Source organism: Lissotriton helveticus, chromosome 6, assembly GCF_964261635.1.
Source record: "Lissotriton helveticus chromosome 6, aLisHel1.1, whole genome shotgun sequence".
Lineage (NCBI taxonomy): Eukaryota > Metazoa > Chordata > Amphibia > Caudata > Salamandridae > Lissotriton > Lissotriton helveticus.
In genome coordinates this window covers 1,917,694,634-1,917,719,837 of record NC_136067.1, presented here as the reverse complement: position 1 = coordinate 1,917,719,837, position 25,204 = coordinate 1,917,694,634, and the positions used below count along the sequence as shown (strand labels likewise).

Sequence of the window (25,204 nt, the reverse complement as noted above, 5' to 3'; positions counted from 1 at the left end):
GGACGCCTCCCCGGTCCCTCCGGACCCCGTCCCGGGCACCCTGCCACGCAGCAGGACCAAGGACAGAGCCCGGGGTGGGGAGGCCGCCCTCCCCGGGCCCTCAGGGGCCCTAGCCACTGCTCCTGAACCCAGCCAAGCAAGGGGAGGCTCCCCGGGCACACCGGAACCCCTTCCCGGGCCCTGGGCAGTGCGGCAGGCTGGGAGACAGGGCCCAGGGCCGGAGAAACCAACCCGGGGCCCGGCCGGGCCCCTGGACGCAGCCGGGGCTCCCAAGCCCGGAGGTGCATGGGACGCCTCCCCGGTCCCTCCGGACCCCGTCCCGGGCACCCTGCCACGCAGCAGGACCAAGGACAGAGCCCGGGGTGGGGAGGCCGCCCTCCCCGGGCCCTCAGGGGCCCTAGCCACTGCTCCTGAACCCAGCCAAGCAAGGGGAGGCTCCCCGGGCACATCGGAACCCCTTCCCGGGCCCTGGGCAGTGCGGCACGCTGGGAGACAGGGCCCAGGGCCGGAGAAACCGACCCGGGGCCCGGCCGGGCCCCTGGACGCAGCCGGGGCTCCCAAGCCCGGAGGTGCATGGGACGCCTCCCCGGTCCCTCCGGACCCCGTCCCGGGCACCCTGCCACGCAGCAGGACCAAGGACAGAGCCCGGGGTGGGGAGGCCACCCTCCCCGGGCCCTCAGGGGCCCTAGCCACTGCTCCTGAACCCCGCCAAGCAAGGGGAGGCTCCCCGGGCACACCGGAACCCCTTCCCGGGCCCTGGGCAGTGCGGCAGGCTGGGAGACAGGGCCCAGGGCCGGAGAAACCGACCCGGGGCCCGGCCGGGCCCCTGGACGCAGCCGGGGCTCCCAAGCCCGGAGGTGCATGGGACGCCTCCCCGGTCCCTCCGGACCCCGTCCCGGGCACCCTGCCACGCAGCAGGACCAAGGACAGAGCCCGGGGTGGGGAGGCCGCCCTCCCCGGGCCCTCAGGGGCCCTAGCCACTGCTCCTGAACCCAGCCAAGCAAGGGGAGGCTCCCCGGGCACATCGGAACCCCTTCCCGGGCCCTTGGCAGTGCGGCAGGCTGGGAGACAGGGCCCAGGGCCGTGGCACCCGACCCGGGGCCCGGCCGGGCCCCTGGACCCAGCCTGGGCTCCCAAGCCCGGAGGCGCAGGGGGAAGCCTCCCCGGGCCCTCCAGGACCCCGTCCCGGGCACCCTGCCACGCAGCAGGACCAAGGACAGCGCCCGGGATGGGGAGGCCGCCCTCCCCTGGACCTCAGGCCTTCCATGTCAGCCCGGCAATCTGGTCGCCCCATTGGAAAGCATTGCGCGCTACTATTGCAAACACATTATCTACCGGACTTGCTCTAGATGGCGCTCCAACATAAGGAATGTACCAACACCTTCCCTACTGGAATCGTGACGAGCAGGAGCCGTCATTAGCACTGAAGGGGATAAAGGCGCAGCTGTATAGCCTCAAGGAATGACAGCCCTGTTTGAGCATCGCTATAAAAAATCGTGCTACTATACAAGACTGTACATTCCTCAGATTCCCTTCTAACCCAGACAGCACTCACCGCTGGAGTGCCACAGAATGTCAGTGTGTCTGTCATTCTTATAAATGCATTCCTTCTTCGAATGCAGAGCACAGCTCGGGGGTTCCTTGTACTAAAGTCGTCCTAGGTGGGATAGAAGGCGTGCTTCTTAAGCACAGCCTTGGATCAGCAACAGTGGGATTGTAAGAGACTTTTTTTTTTTATAAATAACTGCATAGATGAGGAAATTGGGTAAAACAAACTTGCTGCACCACCACACAGCACGTGCACAGGATAGATGCTGTGCTTAATTTGTGCCGGTGGTTGCAGGTGGTCGGAACCGGCAGTCATGTTTCCGGCGCACAACGAATTTTTGGTCATCAGTCTTTATCCCAGAGCGAGAAAGGAAAAGACAGAAAATAGAGCAGGAAAGAAGACGCGAGCCATAGTAAAACTGCAGCAAAGGAAGAAAGCAGAGAGATAATGAGAAAGGAAGTGTAGGATGGTGGAAGAAAGAGATATAAGGAGGAAACAGAACCGGGCAGCCTTGTATCTGACAACTTCAACATTCGAAAGGGCTCCTATGAAAACTTTAGGACCCTGCACTTTTTCTATTTCTTTATTTATTTGCATACTAAGACTGGATAGACGAGGTCATCAGTCTAGGTAGCTCAGTGCTTTAAATGAAAATATAAAAGTGCAGGCACTCGCTCTTTGGAGTACTTATTTGCTCCTGAGAAGTGCTGGTACGCAATGCTGAGAAATGCAGGTACTCTCCCCTTCAAATTAAAGCACTGCAGGTACTCAGTACCGGAGAGTACCTGCCCATTTAAAGAACTGAGGTAGCTGAAATGCTAACAAGTATAGAAGACCTTAAATATGCTGGAAAGAATCTGTAGTTTCATGAAAGAGATTTTTAATACTTAAAACATAGGACTTAGATTTACATTGTCGCGTTACATTATCGCTCCTTCACAAGTAACCTCAGCTCTTTGAACATGTTTACACCCTTACATGCAATACTGCAATTATAATGCTTATAAATATTTACTACCCACAACTGCAGATACAGTAAACAAGCTACAAATCACAGCATGCACTCAGATCACATCAAAGTCTTTATAGTAGCCTGTTCATCTGGCAGCTTGTAATTTACTTTCTAGGTGCAGGGGATTTAATTGCAAACATGATGCCCTCAGCTTCATAGCAGCTGCATAAAAGGCCTCCCACGTCAGCTCAGAGTTGGTCACAAGGTGACATCTGTATTCAAAAACTTGGATAAATAGGTACACACAGCGCAATTTGTAAATAGGTACACATAGCTGAATTGAAACGTGTCCGGCTAGGTTGCTCCTTGTGCCAGTTCCTCTTGTTTCTTAGACCCGAGGGTTTCTTGCTTGTGATATATACCTCAACACCTTATCATGAATCAGGTAAGGGCATTGTCGGCAGTTAAGGTATTATTTCTGTCCATAAGTTAATGATGTTCGAACTTGCATTCATGCTTCATTAACACAAAGTTTTTATTATTAGAGTGAGTGATCTAAGGAAATGTTGAAAGCTCGGACTACACTACTAACAGTGGTTCCAGCATAAAAATGTGTACACGTTTGCAAAGGTTAACAATATAAGGCTTCGTATAATGCTCCCAGAATACTCTCTGATTAGATGCAAATATTTGCAGAAGCTCGAAAGCAAGATTGATGATTCTTGGCTTTCAAAATAAAATGTTCACAAACAACTGCAACTTGGGCTACAAAAACATTTTTCTAAATTACTGTGAAATTTTAGGTACCATTATTTGAAACCTCATTTAGTAAAATATGTTGATGCATGCTAGTATTTACAAAAAATATTCATAATAGAAAATCGGTGTAACTGGTTTCAACAAGATTATAGGAAACATGACAATAAACAAGCACTGGCAAAGCCAATATGTCTGATATTGGTGGTCAGCCTTTTGATTTTGTCAATGTGTGTCTTGTTTTGACACGTTTTTTGTAAAATTTTAATCTTCTGGGAGCTGCCAATCCCTCTCCATTATAGCAAACATTGTCAAAAAGCAAAAATAGTTTTTGGTTTCAAAAAGCACACATTGCCACAGTAGTTCCTGGCACTGTACAAAACTACTTTGCATGCCGATATGCTCTTTGTGAAAGAGCAGAATGCTGTCAGTCACAGTGAAGCCAGCCAAAAGATAGAATGTTAATAAAAATAAAAATGGTCTTGGTTAGCCTCTTGAGTGCTCATGACGAGGTCAGCTCGTCATGAGCCACGGTGCTCCAGTGCTCATGACGAGCTGAGCTCGTCATGACCGCGCCCGTTCGATGGAACGCTCGCACACTGGGCTAATTCCCCTGCCGTGCTGAGCGTTCCATTGGAACGGGCGTGGTCATGACGAGCTCAGCTCGTCATGAGCACCAGAGCACCGTGGCTCATGATGAGCTGATCTCGTCATGAGCACCGGGGCATCGTGCGCCCCCCCCACCACCAGCACAGCGGGGGAAACAGCCCCGCACGGAAGGGGTTAACACCAGATTTAATTAGGGAACCAATTCTTGAAGAAAGTCACAAAAGTGCACCCATGGTATATGTCTTGGCATTAGTGCAGATCTACAGCTTTCATTAATTTACAGAACTAGGCCAGGAAACCGTATTCATATAGAAAATATTTGTGAAGAGCATTTTAGCACGGGCAAATATGCATGCATGCAAAAATCTGTTGAGCGTTTGCAGGTTCACTTCCACTCCAACCACTTTTTTCCAAAGATCCTGCTATAGTCAGGAGAAAATGTTCTACTTTTCTCAATATGGGAAAAGATTAAAGAAGAGCTGGTGAAACCCCCTAAAGCATGCAAGTTAGTAGTTGAGTAGGACTCAAAAGGGCATTTCAACCCTAGAACTATTGCTTACTGAAACTCCAGGCCCAGTCTGTAGATCTGGGGAAAGGTGGCAAAATAAGGGAATAGCTAGTATTTAAACCCTACTATAGTATCAGCCCAGGCACAATCACAGAGATATAATTAGAGCTCTTATATAATGAGATTGCTGCCATAATTTGTCTCAGCACTACATGGCACAAAACGGACAAGTTGATTTTTTTTTACAGGACAAGTAGATTTATGAAGCAACCTGTTCCATAGACAAGTAGATATTTTATTACACACACCTGTGAAGAAAGCAAAATCTCCCTTTTGTTCCACTGTTTGGGTCTGAGGAACAAGAGGTAGTTGACCACCTTCCAGAACTCTGGCCACAGGAGGCTAATGGCCTCAACGAATATGAGATCAATCAAAAAAACTTGACCTGCATTATTTGCCAAAAGTGAGCACGATATTGGTAAAAGAATGCAAATGGATAGAGAGAATGGACGAGTATATTTTAGAACAGAGGAAAATGGCTTCAACTTGTCGATTTGGGGTAAACCTTGATGAAAGGATAATACACTGATACATACTGGGGTGAATGTCAACAAGCAAAGGATGAGCTTTGGCAAAAAGATATACCAACCTTAGATTGCTAAAGGCGAATAGAGGATAACATTAAGGATGAAGCTGTTCATCAAGTTACAAGAAAAGTGAGCTACAGACTCACATGTGCCAAGGTAGATGCTAGGGGGGAAGGGTGGGGGTGCAAAAGGGCATTTGGCCAACAATTAAGATTGTCCTGTGTGGAAGGAACTGTGTAACCTGTGTGGGCGTGAAGGTAACTTTGAGAAGAACTGCTGGGGTGGACATACAGCAAAGGCTATCAATTATGTATTTTTTAAAGAAAAACAGATACTGATACTCGTACCAATCAGGAAAAGGAATGGGCTAGTGGATGTTGTGTGCACAGGAAAAATGTATGCCAAAAGGTTGTTTAACTTAGGAGTGAAATTAACACCGTTTTGTTATTCGATTTTTGAGGGAAGGACAGATTTAAGAGCGTGGCCAAGATGGTGGCGACACTCTAAGGAGCTATGTGCCGACCCGCACAAACTCCTCCACTTACCCTGCTTCTCTCTCTCGCTTGTTCCAGCTTGTTAGCTAAATCCCCACCCCTCGCTGTGGTAAGTACTGGGGGCTTTTGGGCCGCAGACCGGAGTCCCGGCCTGCTCATCGCAATAGCTGAAGGTCTGGCCTGAGGGGGCCGCAGATCCCCGAACTTGCGTGATCCGGAGACAGCAGAAAGGTTGGCGGTACTGCCAAGGTGCTGTGGCGGGGGACCAGCCCCTCCAAAGGAGACAGAGCGCAACACCCTATGGAGCGGCCCACTAGGAGGGGAAAGAGACAGCCCCTAATACACGGACACAACTGTAATGGAGCGCCTGGCCTGATGGAGAAGTGGCTAGCGGGACAGGCCCTTAACCAGTGAGACAGGGCATGTCTCGGACCGCGGATGCGCAGAAAGGGTCCATGCCGGGCGTCCACACCGTGAGCCATTGGGACTTCTGAGATCGCACCAGGACAAGGATTGATGTGAAGGAGACACAGAGTGGCTGGACAGCATGGTAGCGGCCTGGGGCAGCTTGCGCCTTTCGCACAACAGGCCTGTGAGCCCGGGTGGGGCTGCAGCTGGAGGGTACTGCTGCCAGCAAATTCAGGCCATACATCAGTGAGTGATATTGTTCCTTCCAGAGTGTATGAACGGCTAGAGGAGTGAGAAGACCACCCTGCTTCCTTCTACATATCTACATACTTTCTGTGACATCCTGCCCTGCCCAGCTCCGCCTATGTCCTTTAAAACACACTCATTGGGCACTATGGGTTATTGAGCAGGGGGCCGTGATTGCTGGCGGAGTACAGAGCCTGGATTAGGGCGTGCAACCTCTAATCTTCACGTGTGGGGCACATTTGCAGCTCCAATAGTGTCTACATGTCATCCCCTCATCAGGAGGAGGCCATGCCGATTCTTACATACCTCCTGAGCGCCATATTGTTTTTGGGGACTGGTCCCCCGCACACGCCTGGCTGTGAGACGTGGGGACTCCGGTTGCACAGAGGAGCAGCCTGCATTTGGTTTTGCGTCTCGGAGAAAGGAGCCATGGGGAAAGACAGACTGCAGAGGGGGGCGCAACAGACCAAGATGGACCAATATAGGGCGCCCCTTCCGCTAACAGATTTGCCCCATGATCCCCTAGCTACGGAGAATGCACAACCGGACCCCACAGGGGCTCTCACCTTGAGGCCACTGAGGCCTCGAGTATAGAGGTGCAAGCCAAGATAGAGGCAGTGTCCCTGGGTGTGAGCCAACTAAGGGTGGACCTGTGTGGGATAGCGGAGAGGTCATTGGCCACAGAGCAGACCGTCAGTGAGCAGTAGACTGAGGTTTCAACATTGAAATCTGCTCTCACAGATCTTTCTGCTAAGACTGCAGTTTTAGAACGCAGGGCTGAAGATGCAGAAGGTTGTTCTCGAAGATGTAGTCTGCGGTTCGTTGGTTTCTCAGAGGGACTCGAAGGACAGACCCCTCAACGGTTCCTTGCAAAATTCGGTTTGGACAGCGCTCCCGGAGACCTCCCTCTCCTCTCTGTTTATGATTGAATGGGCGCATCGGGCCTTGGGACCAGCCCCCGGTTGGCGCTACACCTCATACACTCATTGCTAAAATCCTGAACTATAGAGCCTGTGACTGCATTTTCCTGGAGGTCAGATGGATAGGAGACCCTGTCTTCAAAAATCACACTATCTGCATAGTCCCAGACTATACGCATTTCGTACAACAGCAGAGGATGTCCTTCACTTGTGTTAAACAGAACCTGAGAGCAATGCAGTTACAATACATGTTCTACCCAGCTAAACTAAAAGTTATTCACGACGGGTGCTCGCATTTCTTCTCTACCTCGAGGCGGTATGGGACTGGCTGGAGGTATGAGGTGAAGGTCGGCCCCTGACCTCGATGTGGAACAGACAACCAATCCCGAGGGTCACAGCGCTCACGAAGGACCGGCAGGCGAGGAAGACTTAATGGATTGTCCTCCGGTACCTCTCAAAGGGTAGAGGTACGACACGATGGCTCTCTAGCCTTGTAGCGACTAAACTCAGACAGCAAGGATGGACATATGTCCTGTATCGATTTAGCGCAACTGCAGACGGAGCGAGAGGAAGCCAGGGCCCTGGTGGAGGTGGTGACCACCTACAACTCAGACCCCAGTACGGCAGACATAGATGGTCCCCAGAAAGCAGAAATCAATCTAACCTGCTAAAAGGTGTATGTGCAGGGGTGTAACAAGTGTAACCCCCCTCCTCCGGGTGCATCGTGTGCCACACGTCTATTTACCCCAGATGTTTCATAACCCTCTGGAGAGCAGCCTTCATGTTTGGTTTAGTGCGGACTCTCAGGCTGTCTGTCCAAAGGACCACCTAGGACACAGTTGAAATTTGTCATGGTAGGTGACTTTTAAAATCCAGCTATTGGCGCCACTTGAACATGCTTACAGTCATAGAACAACAAGAAATTGGTTTGAGTAGGAGATTCCAGCATATGTCAAGACTAAAGCCTTCGGGCTACATCAAGACCTTAATATACCACAGCAAGGAAGTGTATTGTGGTCATGTTCTCAAGGGTCTTATGAGCCTGTGTATATTTAAACTGGGTCTTTATATAATTTTTTTTATATGTGGTCTTAAGTGTCTTTCATGCCTTTCAGCAACCTATTTTCCAAACATTTACACTTTTTTAAACAATTCTTTCACATTACGTTTCATTGTTGGGTGTTGTCCCCATGGCTCATCAAAATTAAAAAGATGTTTAAATTCAATTACATTTTAATCTTAACCTGAGCGATTTCTAACAAAGCAACAGACAAAATAAGTGATCGAAGAAATGCTTTAACTGATCTGAACCACATGCAATGTCTGGGATCATTCTGTATAGATCGAGGCTAACCATGTACAAATAAGCTGTGGGTCACCAAGAAGGGGCAGTCTAGGTGGGGCTTATAAAGTGCATCCCGTTTGAGCAGGTATGAATTTAATGCAGACATATTACTGCCTTTTGGTAGTCAAGGAACATTTGATTGCTACAAATTCTCCAAAGAAGATGCAAATGCCAGTGGTAAAGGCCCCCCATCCATTAAAGGCCCTTAGAACAAACAGGAGGAATAATAAGTAGCTTTTGATCTCCCCGGCAGTTCCACAAGCATGTATGTGTTACAGTCAAAGTGTGAAATCCCGGTATTGTATAGAATGCCTAGGTAATGTACAGAATGCCTGATGGTTTTCGGCAAGCTATGAAATATAAGTATTTTGTGAAAATGTTATATACTTTTCCTAGGCATTCTATACAATTCCTTGGCATTATACCGAATGACCAGTACTATTTACGCAAAGTGTTAAAAGGCCACAAGATGAGATTCCTAGGCATTCGGCAAAGTGTGAAATCCAGGTATTGTATAGAATGCCTAGGTAATGTATAGAATACCTGATGGTTTAGAGGCAAACTAGGAATATAAGGTTTTTGTGAAAATGTTACATACTTTTCCTAGGCATTCTATACAATTCCTAGGCATTATACAGAATGATCAGTACCATTTACGCAAAGTGTTAAAGGGGCACAAGATGAGAAGCCTTTATTAATTAATACGCATTTGAAACTGAAAGAACAAAACTACGAAATAAAGCACAGGATATTCTTACTGGAAAACAATGAAAGCAGAACTGAGATTGAAGAACAAGTTACTTACCTTCGGTAACGCTTTTTCTGGTAGATACAATATCTGCCTGTGGATTCCTCACCTTGTGAATATCCCCTTGCGTCAGCAACATTCGGAAATTCTTTTTGTAGCTTTGCGCCGACGTGGATCCGGATGTCACAGAGGCACGGCATCGCTCGCGACTCCGCTGACGTCACCGACGCCAATAATAGGCCCACGCCGGCGTGATGACATCAGTTCCGCCCTTTTTTCTGTGCCTTCGAGGCACACGGACGGACCAATGACAGTAGATATATACACAGTATACACAGTACAAATATCAAGGTAACACACACACACAGTGTGCAGCAAATGCAACAAAACATTTGAAATAAACAAATACATAATAGAAACTCTGGCATAGAAGAGTGGACAACAGGGAGGCGGATGGGTCAGTGAGGAATCCACAGGCAGATATTGTATCTACCAGAAAAAGCGTTACCGAAGGTAAGTAACTTGTTCTTCTGATAGATACATCTGCCGTGTGGATTCCTCACCTTGTGAATAGAGTCCCACAGCAGTCCCCACTCCCGGAGGAGGGTGTCCACTCTTCTAGACCAGGAAATCCTGGAGGACAGAGCGTGCAAAGTGACCGTCCCTCCTCACTTCGGAATCCAAGCAGTAATGCTTCGCGAATGTGTGGAGGGAAGACCAAGTTGCCGCTCTGCAAATATCCTCTACAGGCACACCTCTAGCCAATGCAGAGGTCGAAGACTTAGCTCTAGTAGAATGAGCCCTTATACCCTCTGGTGGTTCCTTACCGGCCAAAGAGTAGCAGATCTTAATACAGAGGACGATCCATCTTGACAAAGTCCTCTTATGGACCGCTCTTCCCCTCTTGCAGCCAGCAAAGCCAACGAAGAGCTGGTCGTCCAATCGACAGTCTTTAGTTCTGTCCAGGTAAAAAGACACCGCCCTCTTGGGGTCCAGACGGTGTAATCTCTCCTCCTCCTTGGAAGGGGGTGGGGGAGGATAAAAGGTAGGCAGGGTAATGGATTGACCAAGGTGGAAAGGAGTCACCACCTTAGGCAGAAAAGCAGCCCTGGTCCTAAGAACCATTCGATCAGCATAAATGGTCAAGAAAGGGGGCTTGTGACTAAGAGCTTGAAGCTCACTTACCCTCCTTGCCGAGGTTATAGCAACGAGGAAGACTGTTTTGAGAGTCAGAAGCCTCATAGGACATTTGTGAAGAGGCTCAAAGGGAGCACCCATCAAAAAGGTCAATACAAGATTTAAGTCCCACTGAGGCACAATAAAAGGAGTAGGAGGGAACTTATTTATAAGGCCCTTCAAAAACCTTAAGACAACAGGAGATTTAAAAAGAGAAGGCTGGTCAGGCAAACAGTTAAATGCCGACAGCGCTGAAAGATATCCCTTCACCGTGGCAACAGCAAGCCCCTGCTGTGCCAGAGAAAGGGCAAACTGGAGAACATCAGATAAATGGACCCTCAAAGGGTCTATAGACTTCTCCCTGCACCAAGTAACAAATTTTGACCACCTATAAGAATAGATGGACTTAGTGGAGTCACGCCTGGCTGACAAAATGACATCCACTACATCAGGCGGGAGAGAAAAAGAACTCAGGTTGCCCCGTTCAATCTCCAGGCATGAAGGTGTAAGGTCTGGAGGTGGGGGTGTAGAACCTGCCCCTCCATCTGGGAGAGGAGATCTGCCCTGTGAGGGAGACGGAGCGGCGGGTGAGAGAAGAGGTGGAGAAGGTCTGAGTACCACACCCTTCTTGGCCAATCCGGGGCGATCAATATAACTTGGGCCCGGTCTTGGCGAATTTTCCTCAGAACCCGAGGAATCAAAGGTATGGGAGGAAACGCGTAAAGGAGTTGCGAGTTCCAACTCAACTGAAACGCGTCCCCCAAGGCTCCTTGCATCGGATACTGGAGACTGCAGAATGACAGGCAGTGAGCATTCTCGCGAGTGGCGAACAGGTCCACCCGAGGAGTCCCCCACATCAGAAAGATGTCGCGAACCACCTCCGAGGGAAGCCTCCACTCGTGATCGGCAGAGAACTGCCGACTGAGACTGTCTGCACGAACGTTCTGAACCCCGGCCAGATGATTTGCCATCAGACAAATCTGATGGTCCTGAACCCAGGACCAGAGGCGCAGAGCCTCTCTGCAGAGACACTGCGACCCCACTCCTCCCTGCTTGTTGATGTACCACATCGCGGTCGTGTTGTCCGTCAGGACCTGCACTGACAAACCGCGAAGGGAAGGGAGGAAGGCCTTGAGTGCCCGCAACTCTAGAAGGTTGATGTGAAGCAACCTTTCCTCTGGAGACCAAAGACCCTTGACCTCCAGGTCTCCCAGATGAGCACCCCACCCGAGAGTGGATGCATCCGTTATCACTGTGGCCACTGATGGAGGAAGTTGAAAAGGCTTTCCTTGTGACAGATTGCCTTCCACGCTCCACCAAGACAGATCCGCTGCAGCTTCTCTGGAGATCCTCACTGACTCCCTGAGATCTCCGTTGTGCTGATACCACGGCCTGCGGAGGCACCACTGGAGTGCCCTCATGTGCCAGCGTGCATGATTGACCAACAGAATGCAAGAAGCCATCAGACCGAGCAGGCGAAGAACCTTCAGGACTGGAACGACCGCTCCATTGTAGAACAAAGGAATCCTTTCCTGTATGTCGCGAATCCTTTGAGGAGGAGGGAATGCACGACACACAGTAGTGTCCAGTACCGCACCTATGAACAGGTTGTGCTGGGAGGGCACCAGGTGAGACTTGGGTAAATTTATCGAAAAACCCAACCTGTGCAACAACTGAGTTGTCTCCTGCAGATGATGGAGCACCTTCTCTGGCGACACCGCTTTGATCAGCCAGTCGTCCAGATACGGGAATACAGGTATCCCCGACCTCCTGAGATGAGCTGCCACCACTGCCATCACCTTGGTGAAGACTCGAGGCGCAGTAGTAAGACCAAACGGAAGGACCGCAAACTGGTAATGTTGCGACCCCACCGTAAAACGGAGATACTTTCTGTGCGACTTCAAGATGGGAATATGAAAATACGCATCCTGCAAGTCGATCGACACCATCCAATCTTCTTCCAGCAGCGCTTGAAGAACCTGTGCAAGAGTGAGCATCTTGAACTTTTCCTGTTTCAAGTAAAGGTTCAAGATCCTGGGATCCAGAATTGGCCGAAGTCTGCAATCCTTTTTGGGGATCAGGAAATACCGGGAGTAGCACCCCTGACCCCTCTCCTGCTCCGGAACCACCTCTATCGCACCTTTTCGAAACAGTGCCAGGACTTCTTCCTGCAAGAGAAGCAGATGGTCCTCCGAACAATAACCCTGGCAAGGAGGGTAATTTGGGGGAAACTCCTGAAAAGGAAGAGCATACCCATTCTCCACAAGATTGAGAACCCAAAGATCCGATGTAATCAATTCCCAATCTTGTAGAAAATGGGTAAGCCGACCCCCCACTGGGACCACATGATCCGGAATGGCGGATCTAGGGCTGCTTTGCTGCGTTGGCAGGGGACTGGGAAGGGGAAGAAGAGGAGGAGGAGGAGGAGGAGGAAGCTTGACGGCCTCTAGGACGGGCTCTTTGCTTGCCCCTGTACGATTTGTACAGCGTATTTTGCTGTTGCTGTGGCTGCTGCTGAGATGGTCTGTAGGAACGAAAGGAAGATCTGCCAAATCCTCTGAAACGCCTTCCAGTAGTACCCCTGGACTGAAGGCCCAAAAATTTCGCAGTGGCCCTACTGTCTTTAAAACGTTCTAAGGCAGCATCAGCCTTCTTGCCAAACAATCCTGAACCATCAAAAGGCAAGTCCATCAAAACAGACTGAACATCTGCAGAGAACTCCGATGTTTTAAGCCATGCGGCCCTCCTAGTGGCCACGGAAGAACCCATGACCCTCGCTACCGAATCAGCAGTGTCCAGTCCACTCTGAATCACCTGCCTCGCAGCCGCCTGAGTGTCCGATATTACCTCCTGAAAATCCTTTCTATCCTCCTCAGGGATTTTCGGAACCAACTGTTTGACAGAATCCATTAAGGCATGGACAAACCGTCCCATCAGACAAGTTGCGTTGGTTGACTTTAACGCCATACTGGCTGAGGAGAAGACCTTCTTGGCAGCTTGATCCTGCTTTCTGGACTCTTTATCCCCAGGAACCTGCAGAAAAGCACCAGCAGACCTCTTCGAGCAGGCAGCCTGCACAACTAAACTCTGTGTTGACAAAAATTCAGGGTCACCAGGTGCAACCCTGTACCTCCTCGCCACTGTCCTAGAAACTGCAGGAGCAGACAAAGGCTTCTTCCAAACCTCATAGATGGGTTCAGCTAACGCATCATTAAAGGGCAACATTGGCTCAATGATAGAGGAGGGTGAATGAAGAACTTCAGTCAGAAGATTTGGCTTATAATCAGCAGTGGGCAGAGTAATGTTCAACAAATTTGCCGCTTTTTTGATAACAGTGTGATAAGGTACCACATCCTTTGAAGGCACATTCGACACTGAAGCCAAATCCCACTCAGGGGACAGTTCAAGCCCACTGGCCTCATTCAGGACCTCAAAAGGATCTTCAGAATCCTGTAACTCTCCTTCCTCCATATCTGCATATGGATATTGTTCTTCCTCCAGAAGTCTCTGGGCTTCTCTCCGTGACCTTTCCTTCACGATAGAAGTCGAAGGATCCGGAATCGACTCCGACGGGGCCGGGGTCGAACCCGAAGTCGGATGAGGTCGTTTCACACGAGGTCGAACAGAATCCTGCTTCGGTGTCGTAGGCACCGGCGTCGTACACTTCAGAGTCGACGACACAGGCGGTGTCGGAAAATGCCAATGCGGTGGTAGAGCCGGCATAAAAGGCATGAAGGGCGCAGGAGCATAAGCTTGGGGAACACCCAAGTTAAAAGACATAGGACCCGTGGGACCAACAGGTGCACCAGACGGGTACAAGGCCCTAAAATAAACACCAAACATGGCGTTCAGGAAATGGGATGGATCCTGACCTGGAGCCGGAAAATCAGGATACGGTCCTCTGGGCTGTTCCGGAGGAGGCGGAGTCGATACGATGTCGACCTCTTCCTCGAGTCCTGGAACCGGGGTCGACGAACCCGCAGGCACCGGAACCTCGGCCTCACCAGCCCCCTGCACCTCACCTTTATCCTCCTGACCAGAAGGATTGGATGGATCTGGAGAATGGACCTGCTTCGGTGACTCGGGCGAATTCGGATGTGAAGCTTCACCAACAGAGTCCTGATCCTCCGACGCCGAAACCTCCATTTCCTTATTAAGAAGTTTGACCTGCGACTTCGGCCTCGAACCAGAGTCCTTTCCTGAGTGATGACGTGATTCATGACTCCTCTTCTTATGTTTTTTCCTTGAGGATCTCGAAACATGAGCTGAAGACGACTCCGAGCGCGACTTCGATCGAGACCTCGACCTCGAACGTCGAAATCGAGACTTCGAAGTCTTTTTAACTTTCTTACTTTTCAGTTTTGCCACGAGGAGTTTCGTTTCTCTTTCTCGTAGGGCCTTTGGGGTCATCTTCTTACAACAAGGGCAATCCTCGACGTCATGGTCGGAACTCAGGCACCAGACGCAGCATTCATGCGGGTCAGTAATAGACATTGTCTTGCCACATTCCCCGCAAGCCTTAAAGCCAGTCTTCTTCGACGACATCTCGAAGAAAATAGAAACAGTAATAATAGAACAAGAGTAACTAAGTTACTAGAAAGCTACAGTACGATCCCAGAAAACCGTTAGCGTCGACGACGCGGAAAAAAGGGAACTGATGTCATCACGCCGGCGTGGGCCTATTATAGGCGTCGGTGACGTCAGCGGAGTCGCGAGCGATGCCGTGCCTCTGTGACGTCCGGATCCACGTCGGCGCGAAGCTACAAAAAGAATTTCCGGATGTTGCTGACGCAAGGGGATATTCACAAGGTGAGGAATCCACACGGCAGATGCATCTATCAGAAGTACTTGTTACACTAAGAAAGGCCGGAGTAACACATGGAATCGTACTCACTTATATTCTTCACACAAAAACACCTTATATTTTGGCGGATCCTTCTTAATGGTCGTCTTAGCCTTTTTCACATCGTCCACTAACTTTTGGTAACTGGTTTCGGTTAGGAAAACACAGTTTTTAGCAGCATTGGCTCTTACTTGAGATAATTAATCGCAGAACCGTCGTTACATGTCAGCATGGCATGATTCCTGGCTTGGCACTACACTCCCTTTCGACATGGTGATACAAGAACCACGGGAAAGGATGACGGCAGAGCGTCTGTGGAACCTCAGCCGGATGCTATACACGACCTCTGACCCTGCTTGCAGGCAGGTCGCTCCCCACACCACCGCACGGCTGCCACCTGCTCTTTGCCTGGTTACTTGTGCTATCCCTGCCCCTCGCTTGCTGGCAACTTGTACTGTCCCTGCCCCTCGCTTGCTGATAACCTGTGCTGTCTCTGCCCCTCGCTTGCTTATAACTTGTGCTGTCTCTGGGATTAGGTGTATTATATACTTTGCTGGCAGACAATCCGGAAAAGTATACAATGCCTAGGCAATGTATAAAATATCAATCATTTCATACTTTGACGTTCGATTTTCAGGCATTCTATACATTACCTAGCCATTCTATAGAATGCCGGATTTCCCACATTGCCTGGCGGGAATAAAATGGCGGGATTAGGCGTATTATATACTTTGCCGGCAGACAATCCGGCAAAGTATACAAGGCCTAGGCAATGTATAAAATTTCAATCATTTCATACTTTGACGTTTGATTTTCAGGCATTCTATACATTACCTAGGCATTCTATAGCAGGCGGGATTTCACACTGACTGTAACATATATAAAATGAAGCAATCCCTACCGCACCTGGAGGCTTGAGGCCCAGAGAGCAAATATTCTGCAGATATATTCTATAACAACTCATGCAAACAAATGCAAAGTACTCAGAAACCAATTCACAAAAACATTGCGTATGGGAAGTAGCACTTCAGGATTCCTCTTTTACGTACTCTTAAATGCCTTTGTCAATCAGTCTCGAAATGTCCAATTCCCCATTGGTAAAATTGCAAATAGGGCACAGTGGTTCTATTTGTACTAACTCTATATGAAAGTTTCCTAAATATTCCAAATTCATTCTGACTTTTGATGTTTTGGGGCCTGGTCCTAAAGGCATGTAACTGCAAGTACAGGAGGGCTACTTTTTGTAATCCAAACTGCCTATGTGAATAAGCCCCTTAGTGTCAAGAACGCCATGTCCTAGATTGAAATGAAAACTGAAACAGTCCGTTCTTTAAAGGGGAGGTGCCTCAGGTTCAGACATCAAACCAGCAAGTCTTGTTTATAATATCGACTGCGATACAGGCCAGATAGGGCTCATAGAGATCTGATCTTGTGGTTGCTGATTTCAAACTATGGATGTTCTACAGATGATACTATATGTTCACCGTAGCTCTACCAAGATGAGGTACTGTAAAGTGCACATAATTGTATCTAGGCAATGTGTGCACTCGAACATACATGTGTGTGCAAATGCATGTGCGTGTAGGTAGTTCACATGCATTTTGGAGGAAAAAAGTGGAAATTAATTTCTGCTGCATTAGGCTGTGAAGACATAAAGGGGTGTTGAGTCTGAGGCACAAACATTATTAGAAATAACAGGGCGAGAGTTAAAGGGACATTGTGGAAATGAAAGACAAGCACCAGTTACAATATGTGTTGAAATCAACACTTCACTCTCCCTAGTGATCTCAATCACCAGTCCCATCGCCAATACACCCACACAATTTTTAGCTGAAAGGGCAGTTGCATGACTCGTGACATGAATTAGGATGAGGAACCATAAATAAAAAGTTTAACTATTACAGTGAAAAACTTAGGACTGTAAATATATATGACTACCTACTTCAGAGTGTAGCATGGATACTGGAAAATGTGATGCGGCTCAGATCACGGGTATTGATTTACTAAAATGCTACAAGTAGCAGAAATGTCATCACATCCCCTTAGACTTCACTCCATGACATCATGTGGAAGAGCACTTGGCAATGGCTGCCAAGTTTCCCATGTCAATGTTTGACTAGCTTTTCCAGACCAGATGCAAATTGAAAACAGTATTTTATGACTATTAAAAATGTTTATACAGCCAGTCTATGTTCTAATAGGTCATTTCTTAAAAATCCGAATTGTAGACGGTCACAGTCTGACCTACCTCATGGATATTAATGAGGTAGGTCGCAAACTGCCACTCACTACGGTTGGAGGCCATCATAGGAGTAGTGTGGTCTGCTAGGGCCAGCAGATAACAATGTCTGTGATCGTTTTTAAATAATGCAAACGTTATTTTTTTTAATGCGGCGGTTTTCAAGGAAAATATGTTAGCGTTTAAAAGAAAAGGTTTTCCTTTCTTTGAAACTCTGTTTCAAAGTTGGCAGTGGCCCTCTGGACCTCTGGCTACTCTTCAACAGACTTTTTTGTACGTTCACAAAGAGGAATAAGCCCCAAAGGACCCCATTCCCTTTTGCCAATGCATTACCATATCCTTTGAGGAGGTGCTATAGTTTCAAAGTTTTGTAATTGGATTTTGGTTGTGAAACATTAATACAAGTCATACTAGTTCTGTATTTGGAAGTGATGCCTACAACACACTCTTTCCAGACACCAAATCAGTATCCATTTGGAAACCCATTTTGGGAGTCGGATTTTTTTTTTTTACTCCAAACATGGAATTAGTACATAGGGAAAAGCATTTTAACGACTGTAAATGCCAAATGGATTGTTAATTAAAATACTTAGTACATCTAGCCCCTGTTTTTTTTCTTTGGATTCTGGGACCTGTAGTCTTGGTTTGATTGTGGGATAAGACAAGACTACAAGTCCCAGAATGCAGACAAAAACCCTGGATCTGAGTTGCTAGTCACACATGGATCTGAGAAATTTGGCAGGGTTGCTTGTCAGTCTCTTTTTCCCCCTATTTGCTTTGTGGCGGAAGGACAGCGACAACAAATGACAACTACAGAAATTAAAACTGGGCCTTAGGGCCAGTTTTACTTTATAATTTTGTTGCTTTGTTCATGAATACTCAGACGAGGGTTAGGGAGTACTGTGCCCAAAGTTACTACCCGTAGCTACTCCTAACTGTACACCTAACTGCCATCCATGGCTGATACAACTACCAAGATAACTCAGTGGGCTAGGCATCAACTAGTAACCTGCAGGAAACAAAATTTAAATGTCGCGAGGACAAACTAAGGCTTTAATTTTGAGTAATTAGTATAATCGGAATGGGTTACAAAACCCATGGCTTAAAAGTCTAAAAAACATTCGTGGAATGGGCTTTAAAGACTGAATATGTTATCAGGAATAAAGTGAGATCATTCGCTGAATGATTTTACACTGATTCACAAGAATTTTTGACCAGTTACATTGCTCCATTTTCATGCAGAAGTTTACAAGATATTATGATTTAGAGTCCTCCAATGGACGTAGCAGCTGCCCAAACGCAGCAAACTAGTTGCTATATTATAGTCCTGGCACGAAGCTGCAAGTCATGTCATCAGGGCTTGTGCACAAGTATGTATATGAATTCATAGACAATGGTTGCTAGGTTATTTGGCGCACACACACACACACACACACACACTGAGTGTACAATATCAAACATTACATTAGAGTTGAATGGTCCTTATTAAAAATGGGGCCCTTGTGGCACAACACAGGGGTATTCTCCAAGCGGAGTTCTATATATATACGTAATTGAATCCAGATCCTCAACTTGTGATATCTACATGATGTTGGCCCTGATGAAGCCTGTTGGTGTATTAACCTTCAAAGGAAAGCATGTATCGGCTAGTGGGTGGAGAAAACAGAGAATTGCTGAGTACTGTATCCAAATAAAGAACGTAAGAAGACTGAACGTAAAGGAATTTACTATTGATTATTTTGGCGTGCTTGAGATCTCTTTCCATAAGTATGTATAAGTTACGTTCCTCGTTGTGTTTACCAAAGCTTCGAAGAATCGGTGCTGTGTTACTGACTCACCCAGCACTGCAAATAGTCTGTTTTCAGAAATCCTCATATAAATGCGGTGGAAACCCCTACATGAGTAATGAAATGGAGGGAAAATCGTATACACAGATTAAACAGAGTTTAAAATTGCACATGCCATCAGCATGACTAAACATTTCCACTGAATGGGAAATGTTACATTTGCAAAATCTATCGTTGGTGATTCAAGCCTGACTGTACTGCTGTTCTGATATACATGTCACAAGGTGTGGCAAAGTCTTCCGTACTTTTTTCGAGTCCTGAAGGCACATACCTCTCATATTCATCACATTCACCGCTGTGATTTACTGCCATTTAAAGCAACGCATTCCTTCTGCTTTTACAGTTTCAGAGTGAGAGAGTAGAGCTCGAGTTTCCCCGTTTCATGCAGGAGCCGAGCGTCTCCTCCAGTGGAAAGGTTTCCCTCTGCACCATGGAGTCTGAAGTCTGTTTAGGAAAACAGGATTTACATGTTCCAGAATGGAAAGAAATAAAACCGGGGCGGGTGACCTACTCACGCACGGGGCTAAGAAACGTGCGAGGGCTGCAGAAAAGCTTCGCATGTTGTTGATCAGCACATACTGTCCAGCGCGAAGTCGGTTATACCTTGTAAGTGATAATGTAAAATGTGCAGCAACTGCTTCCTAAGCAACGTTGATTAAGACCAAATAATTAGAAACATATATTTTGTATAGTGCTTCATGCCACACTTCTGCTACTTCTACACAGTGTAACCCACACGTGTCCCTGTTACCCAATTTAATGGTGCTCAACTTCTCGACCTCGGAAGGATGGAAGCCTGCAAATGGCCAACGCTTGTTAATCTACCAAGCTGTAACACGAACGAGCAACCCCCGCTTATGGTAAGGCTGTCGTGATAACACTTTCAATAATAATCGTATCCATAGGGGTGCAGCTAACCAATAATACATCAACTTGGACGGCACATGGACGCACTGGCATCTAAACTATACATCCCGCTCCCCTCTGCCTCTGGGACACAGAGCAGAGAGCACAGACACCGGCCCCGCCCCATCCTCCCAGTGACAGGCACTCGTCTGACCGTCGGGCCCTCCATCCACAGAACACTAGCTTGTGATCTGGAGCCCGGCCAGCTTTTCATAGCTTGACCCTTCTTGACACGCGCCGAGTGGCCATATTTCACAAAGTCAGAGCTATGTCCAAATATGGACAAGGAGCCGAGCCCGACGCGAACGCCAGGCTGCCTTAAAAAGACAATGTTTATGAGTGCGTCCGAGGCGGCCGGTGCCAAGGCGGCTCCGGGAGCGCGCGCAGGAGAACGCGGGAAGAGGCGCGAGCGCGCACGCGCGGAGGCCCGGGAGGAAATGCACGTGCCGCCAGCCTGGCATCCATCAATGTCTGACGCGAAGTCTTGTACCAGGCGTGAAAAGAGGCGAATGCTTCTTTCTCCAGTTGTAGTACGAATCTGCCTTTCCCCACCTCGCAACAATCTCGGACAACGGCCTCAATTTAAAATAAACATGTTTTGCATTAAATTTGGCCATTCCACTAAAGCACTGATTTCATTAGACATCTGGGTAGCATCTGACACCCCGGTACACAATTCCTTGCTGGGGCACTTGCTCTCTTCTGCAAGCAAGAAATGGAACCCCTGACCTACAACACTCAGCAAGTGAAGCAAGGCCCGCCTGCCCATCCGCAGCCTACGTCTTCTGCCCCTAAATCACTGATTGCTGTTTGTTGGCTCAGTTTTTCCAAGGACAGAACGACTTGCACTCTCTGGGGTTCCTTTGCCTTTTTTGAGAATCTTATATGTTTTCTAACCACACTCAATTCTGAACGAACTGCTCTGTCCTGCCCTCTCTGTAGGCCACCCAACCATGCTTATTTTTTATTTCTGTAATTTTTTTTATTGAGGATTATATTTACATGGAGCATTACATATACATGGGAAGAAGAAAAAACGCCGGGGGGGGGTGTTTCAGTCTTCTTGGGGTTAATCCATTCGATCGCATTCTTAGAGCAGAGTTTTCACCATCTATGAAACCCTGAAATCTGCTCTTCTGCAAAATATCTGCATCTGAAGAGCTGGGATACATTCCAACATCCATAGCTCCGATATATAAAATCTCATTCACTGATCCAGTCATTCATTCATTCATCCATTTACCATCTATAGTGTCCGCACTCTCTTTGTAAACCTGTACAACATCTATATTGTCCCTCTAGCAAAGCTGGGAAACAAACCTTCATCCGATGCCTCTCTCTAATCCAGACACATGGGGGCGGGGGGGGGGGGGGGGGGTTATGAGAGCTTGGGAAACAGGAGAGCCACTGAATATCCCTGAGGGACCGGGGTGACTGCCAGGCATTCAATGGCAGAGCTTCAGCTGGCTGAGTTCTCAGAAGCCTAGTATTCAGAGGGCTGTAGGAGTCCAGGTGTCAGAAGGCCTGCCCATTTAGGGAATCCTTTCAATTGATACTGTTCCGGACCAGGACCGCCATGCAAGGAAACAGGAATCATAAGTAGAAGATTCGCAGAGGATTCTAATGGGTAGGTGGGAGAATTGTTGAAAAATGTGCCTCTCACCTACAAAAAAGCTGAGGAACGGGGGGGGGGACCTGCAAATGAAAAACAGTGGCTAAAAGGGACGTATTTTCTTGACAGAAGGAAAGCCAGTGAAACTAGGCGAAGTTCAAGGCATTTACAGCAATTACTTCTGTAAAAATGAGAGGAAAGTTAGAATATTCTTAAATTGGGACACCTGAAAAAAAGCAGCACCGTTGTTGACTGCAGTACGAGAGAAAAGCTACCAGCAACCAGAATGTCAGGTTCTTTATACCACCAGAAGTAGGGGCAAGGCTGCAAGGGGTCAGACCCAAGTTTCCTTTGCCTAGTTGTTAGCACAATCTCTGCCTCATCCAAGCTGATCAGATCTCCAGCCAAAAGGAAGGGATATTGACAAAAGAGCAGGTCTCACGAGATTTAAGTACAAATCACCAGGGTGTCATTTATTTACATGACGTACTTGACACCACAAGACCTAAGGCGAGATACAATTTAAAGGCAGAGGAGAGGGAGGAAAGCTTTGCTGAATGCCCCAGTTTGCTCTTCTGGGAGAGAATGCAAAGGGTGATGGGAATATCTCCTGTTTGAGACCAGCCAGAAAAAAAGAATACCGAGGGAAGGTATGTACCACTTATTATGGGCTCAGGAAGAGGGTGGAGCAGGAGTGGATAGTCAATGGCATTGAAAGATGCCAACCTTTCTAAGTGTATCCCGTGGTCTCAAACTTGGCATGAAACTCCAAGCGACTTAGAAGCAAGGCGACTCACCACTGAATGATCTCCGTGATCTGAGCCTCCCAGTGTGCCACAGACTCCTTCTTGTCAGCCAGGTCCCTCATCTCCTCCTCCAGCTGCCTGTTGTTGGTGTTCATTTTTTCAAACATAGTAGTGATCTGTTGAAACAGGAGTTGTAAAATAATGAATATTATTCCCAACAAAAGAAGCGAGCTAATGTAATGATTTGACAACTATTTCATGCATACAATCAGCATCCGATTAAAGATTCAGAAATAAGAGCAAACACCACTCATGAAAGCAAATCATTCAAAGATTCAGCAATAGAGGCAAATACCATGTAAGCTGTCAATCAATATATTAACTTACGCAATACAGGTAATCGCCCATCATGACAACTGATACATGTGAGAGCAACAACAGTGGTGGGAAGCACCTCTCATGATATCAGACAATCCACTTGAACAATACAGACCAAACTTCAGCATAAAATCAATCAATCTATGGATAAGCTTCAGTGATACAGGTAAAGACTCCTCATAAAACCAATCAATAACCGCTCACTCAAGCCTTCGGTACACACAATTACAAATGTTAAACGGGTTAATAGTATGAAATTATTTAAGATGGCTGTATATCCATCATTCGTAGAAGAATTTTTTAGACAACAATATTCGAGATGTTGATACTGTAAACAAGCACATACTAAAAATAGCAAGTATTGCCAAAGCCAACAGGTCTGGCCTTGCCAGCTGATGCAATGGGTATTTTTTAATTGTTTTATTGTAAGCATAGGGTACAAAAATAAAAAGGAATAAAACAGAAATAGGTCGTATGATTGCAAAAACAATTTTATATTAAAAAACATGCAGTTATGTGGCTGGTTTACTAGTGATGTTTTTAAAACAACAAGCCTTTCATCTGCTCCATGCATTGTTATTACTATTATTATTTGTGAAAGAATAAATCACAACATTGCTAAACACTAAACACACAGCCAGCTACAAATTTACAAAGTTAAACACGTTTTAACTGGCTGGCATGTTCCTTTGGATCCCCCTTAGGTCTTAGTGAGAGGTAGCATACACATGAGTGGCAGCGGAATTCACATTTAAGAGCAGTATGAACTTTCACGGGTCTTCAGTTTAGGTCACACAGATTCACTAGCTTGCAAAGTGAACACCAACCAAAAATGCGGTCTTGAAAGATAACAGTATCAAAGTACACAACTGAATGGACAGGTAGGGAATGTTTGGGAAAAGATCTAAACCCGGTACAGACTCAAATGAAACAGAAGTGTGATATTAGACAGGGGCAATCGACCGCTCTTGCCTTCGAAGATTTTTAACCATTAACAGGCACTTCTATACCAGGATATCACCCCAAAAGATTAAAGTTGGGGCATTTAAATGAAGGCCCAGTTTAGCAGCTGCAAACAACACTATTCTCATACAACATGAATCATATAAAGAGTTCCTCAATACAAGTATATCATCTTTCCTCTTTGTAGCAGTAGTCTTTTGATTGACTACTGTCTCTCCTCCTTGATAACACTGAACACTTCACGCGAAAGATTGCATTTATTTCCCGACAGCCTTTGCAGAGCCAGATACTAAACATGGGATTTCATACCGTAATCACCCCATGAGCAGAGAGCATGCCCAGGTTTTGTTGGAGGCGCCGGGATCATTGAAGCCTGTTACGTCGGTCAGGAATACGATTTGTAACTCAGCTTTTCGCTTCTGGATCTCACTTTGCACAAGAGATGGAAGACAAGCAGCTACTCAAAACAGAGACAGCCGGAGATATCCTTGACTGGCCCCTCTCGACAGCGGCACAATGACAATCCCTTCTTATACCCATGCGTGGATGTCTACTAGTAACACTGTCCCTCCAGGCTGATGCTCAGTACATTTCTCTCATACTGGTTGCAAATCGATGTATTTCTCTAGTCAGCCCTGCAGCCCACCTCCCTAGAAGTACAATTTGGTTAAGAGTGAGACACATGATTACACCACAGAGACCAGTATTCAAAATGGCACATCCAGACTGAAAAACGTTAGTGTATTAATTAACAATAAGGTGTTTGACACTGAACTACATCAATGCCTTCCTAGATTCCTGCTCAGGCTGTCAGCTGAGTTCCTCACCCCATCAGATGACTGACCACAAGGGACACATACTGGTCCCTGTGACTCGGACATCCTTGTTCACACAGAGCATTGTTTTTGTGTTGTCAGAGAATCAAAAACATGCGAACTCTGCTCATGAAGTGCAAACACAAAAGAAGTATTGGCAAAGCCACTAGCTCTGGGTTTACCATGTAACACATACATGGTTAGCACATTACAGCAAGGCACGGGAAGGGGGGCCATCAGGATCAGAGAAGAATATAGTTGTAAAATAGTCCCTCATTCAGTTTGATGCAAGCACCTGAGTGAAGGCAGAAGGATACACTCAGATAGCCCATAGCTTTAGATGAGCCATGGACACTCCACTGGGCCAGGCCAAAGCGTGATTGACAAAGTCTAAAGCCAATGGCTGAGGGAAGCTCATTCATGAAGGGGTGCATCATTGCTTTTATGGGCATTTGTGCATGTCCATGTGCGCGACCAGACCTTCACGGAGGCGTCTTGGGCCAGGGTTGCATTGGGAACCTCTCTCCCTCACCCCAGCGCCAACGAGAACTCAAGGT

At 47.3% G+C, this 25,204-nt stretch overlaps 1 protein-coding gene across 2 annotated transcripts in view; it reads right to left on the bottom strand.

Annotated features, from left to right (window-relative positions):
• The window catches only part of CDC42BPA (CDC42 binding protein kinase alpha), a 1,077,984-nt gene that overhangs the window by 333,548 nt on the left and 719,232 nt on the right, over positions 1-25,204 (bottom strand). For both annotated transcript variants that reach the window (XM_078649868.1, XM_078649869.1), the window contains exon 17: positions 22,543-22,667. In XM_078649868.1, the coding sequence (XP_078505994.1) occupies positions 22,543-22,667 (125 nt within the window). The remainder of the gene's footprint in view (positions 1-22,542; positions 22,668-25,204) is intronic.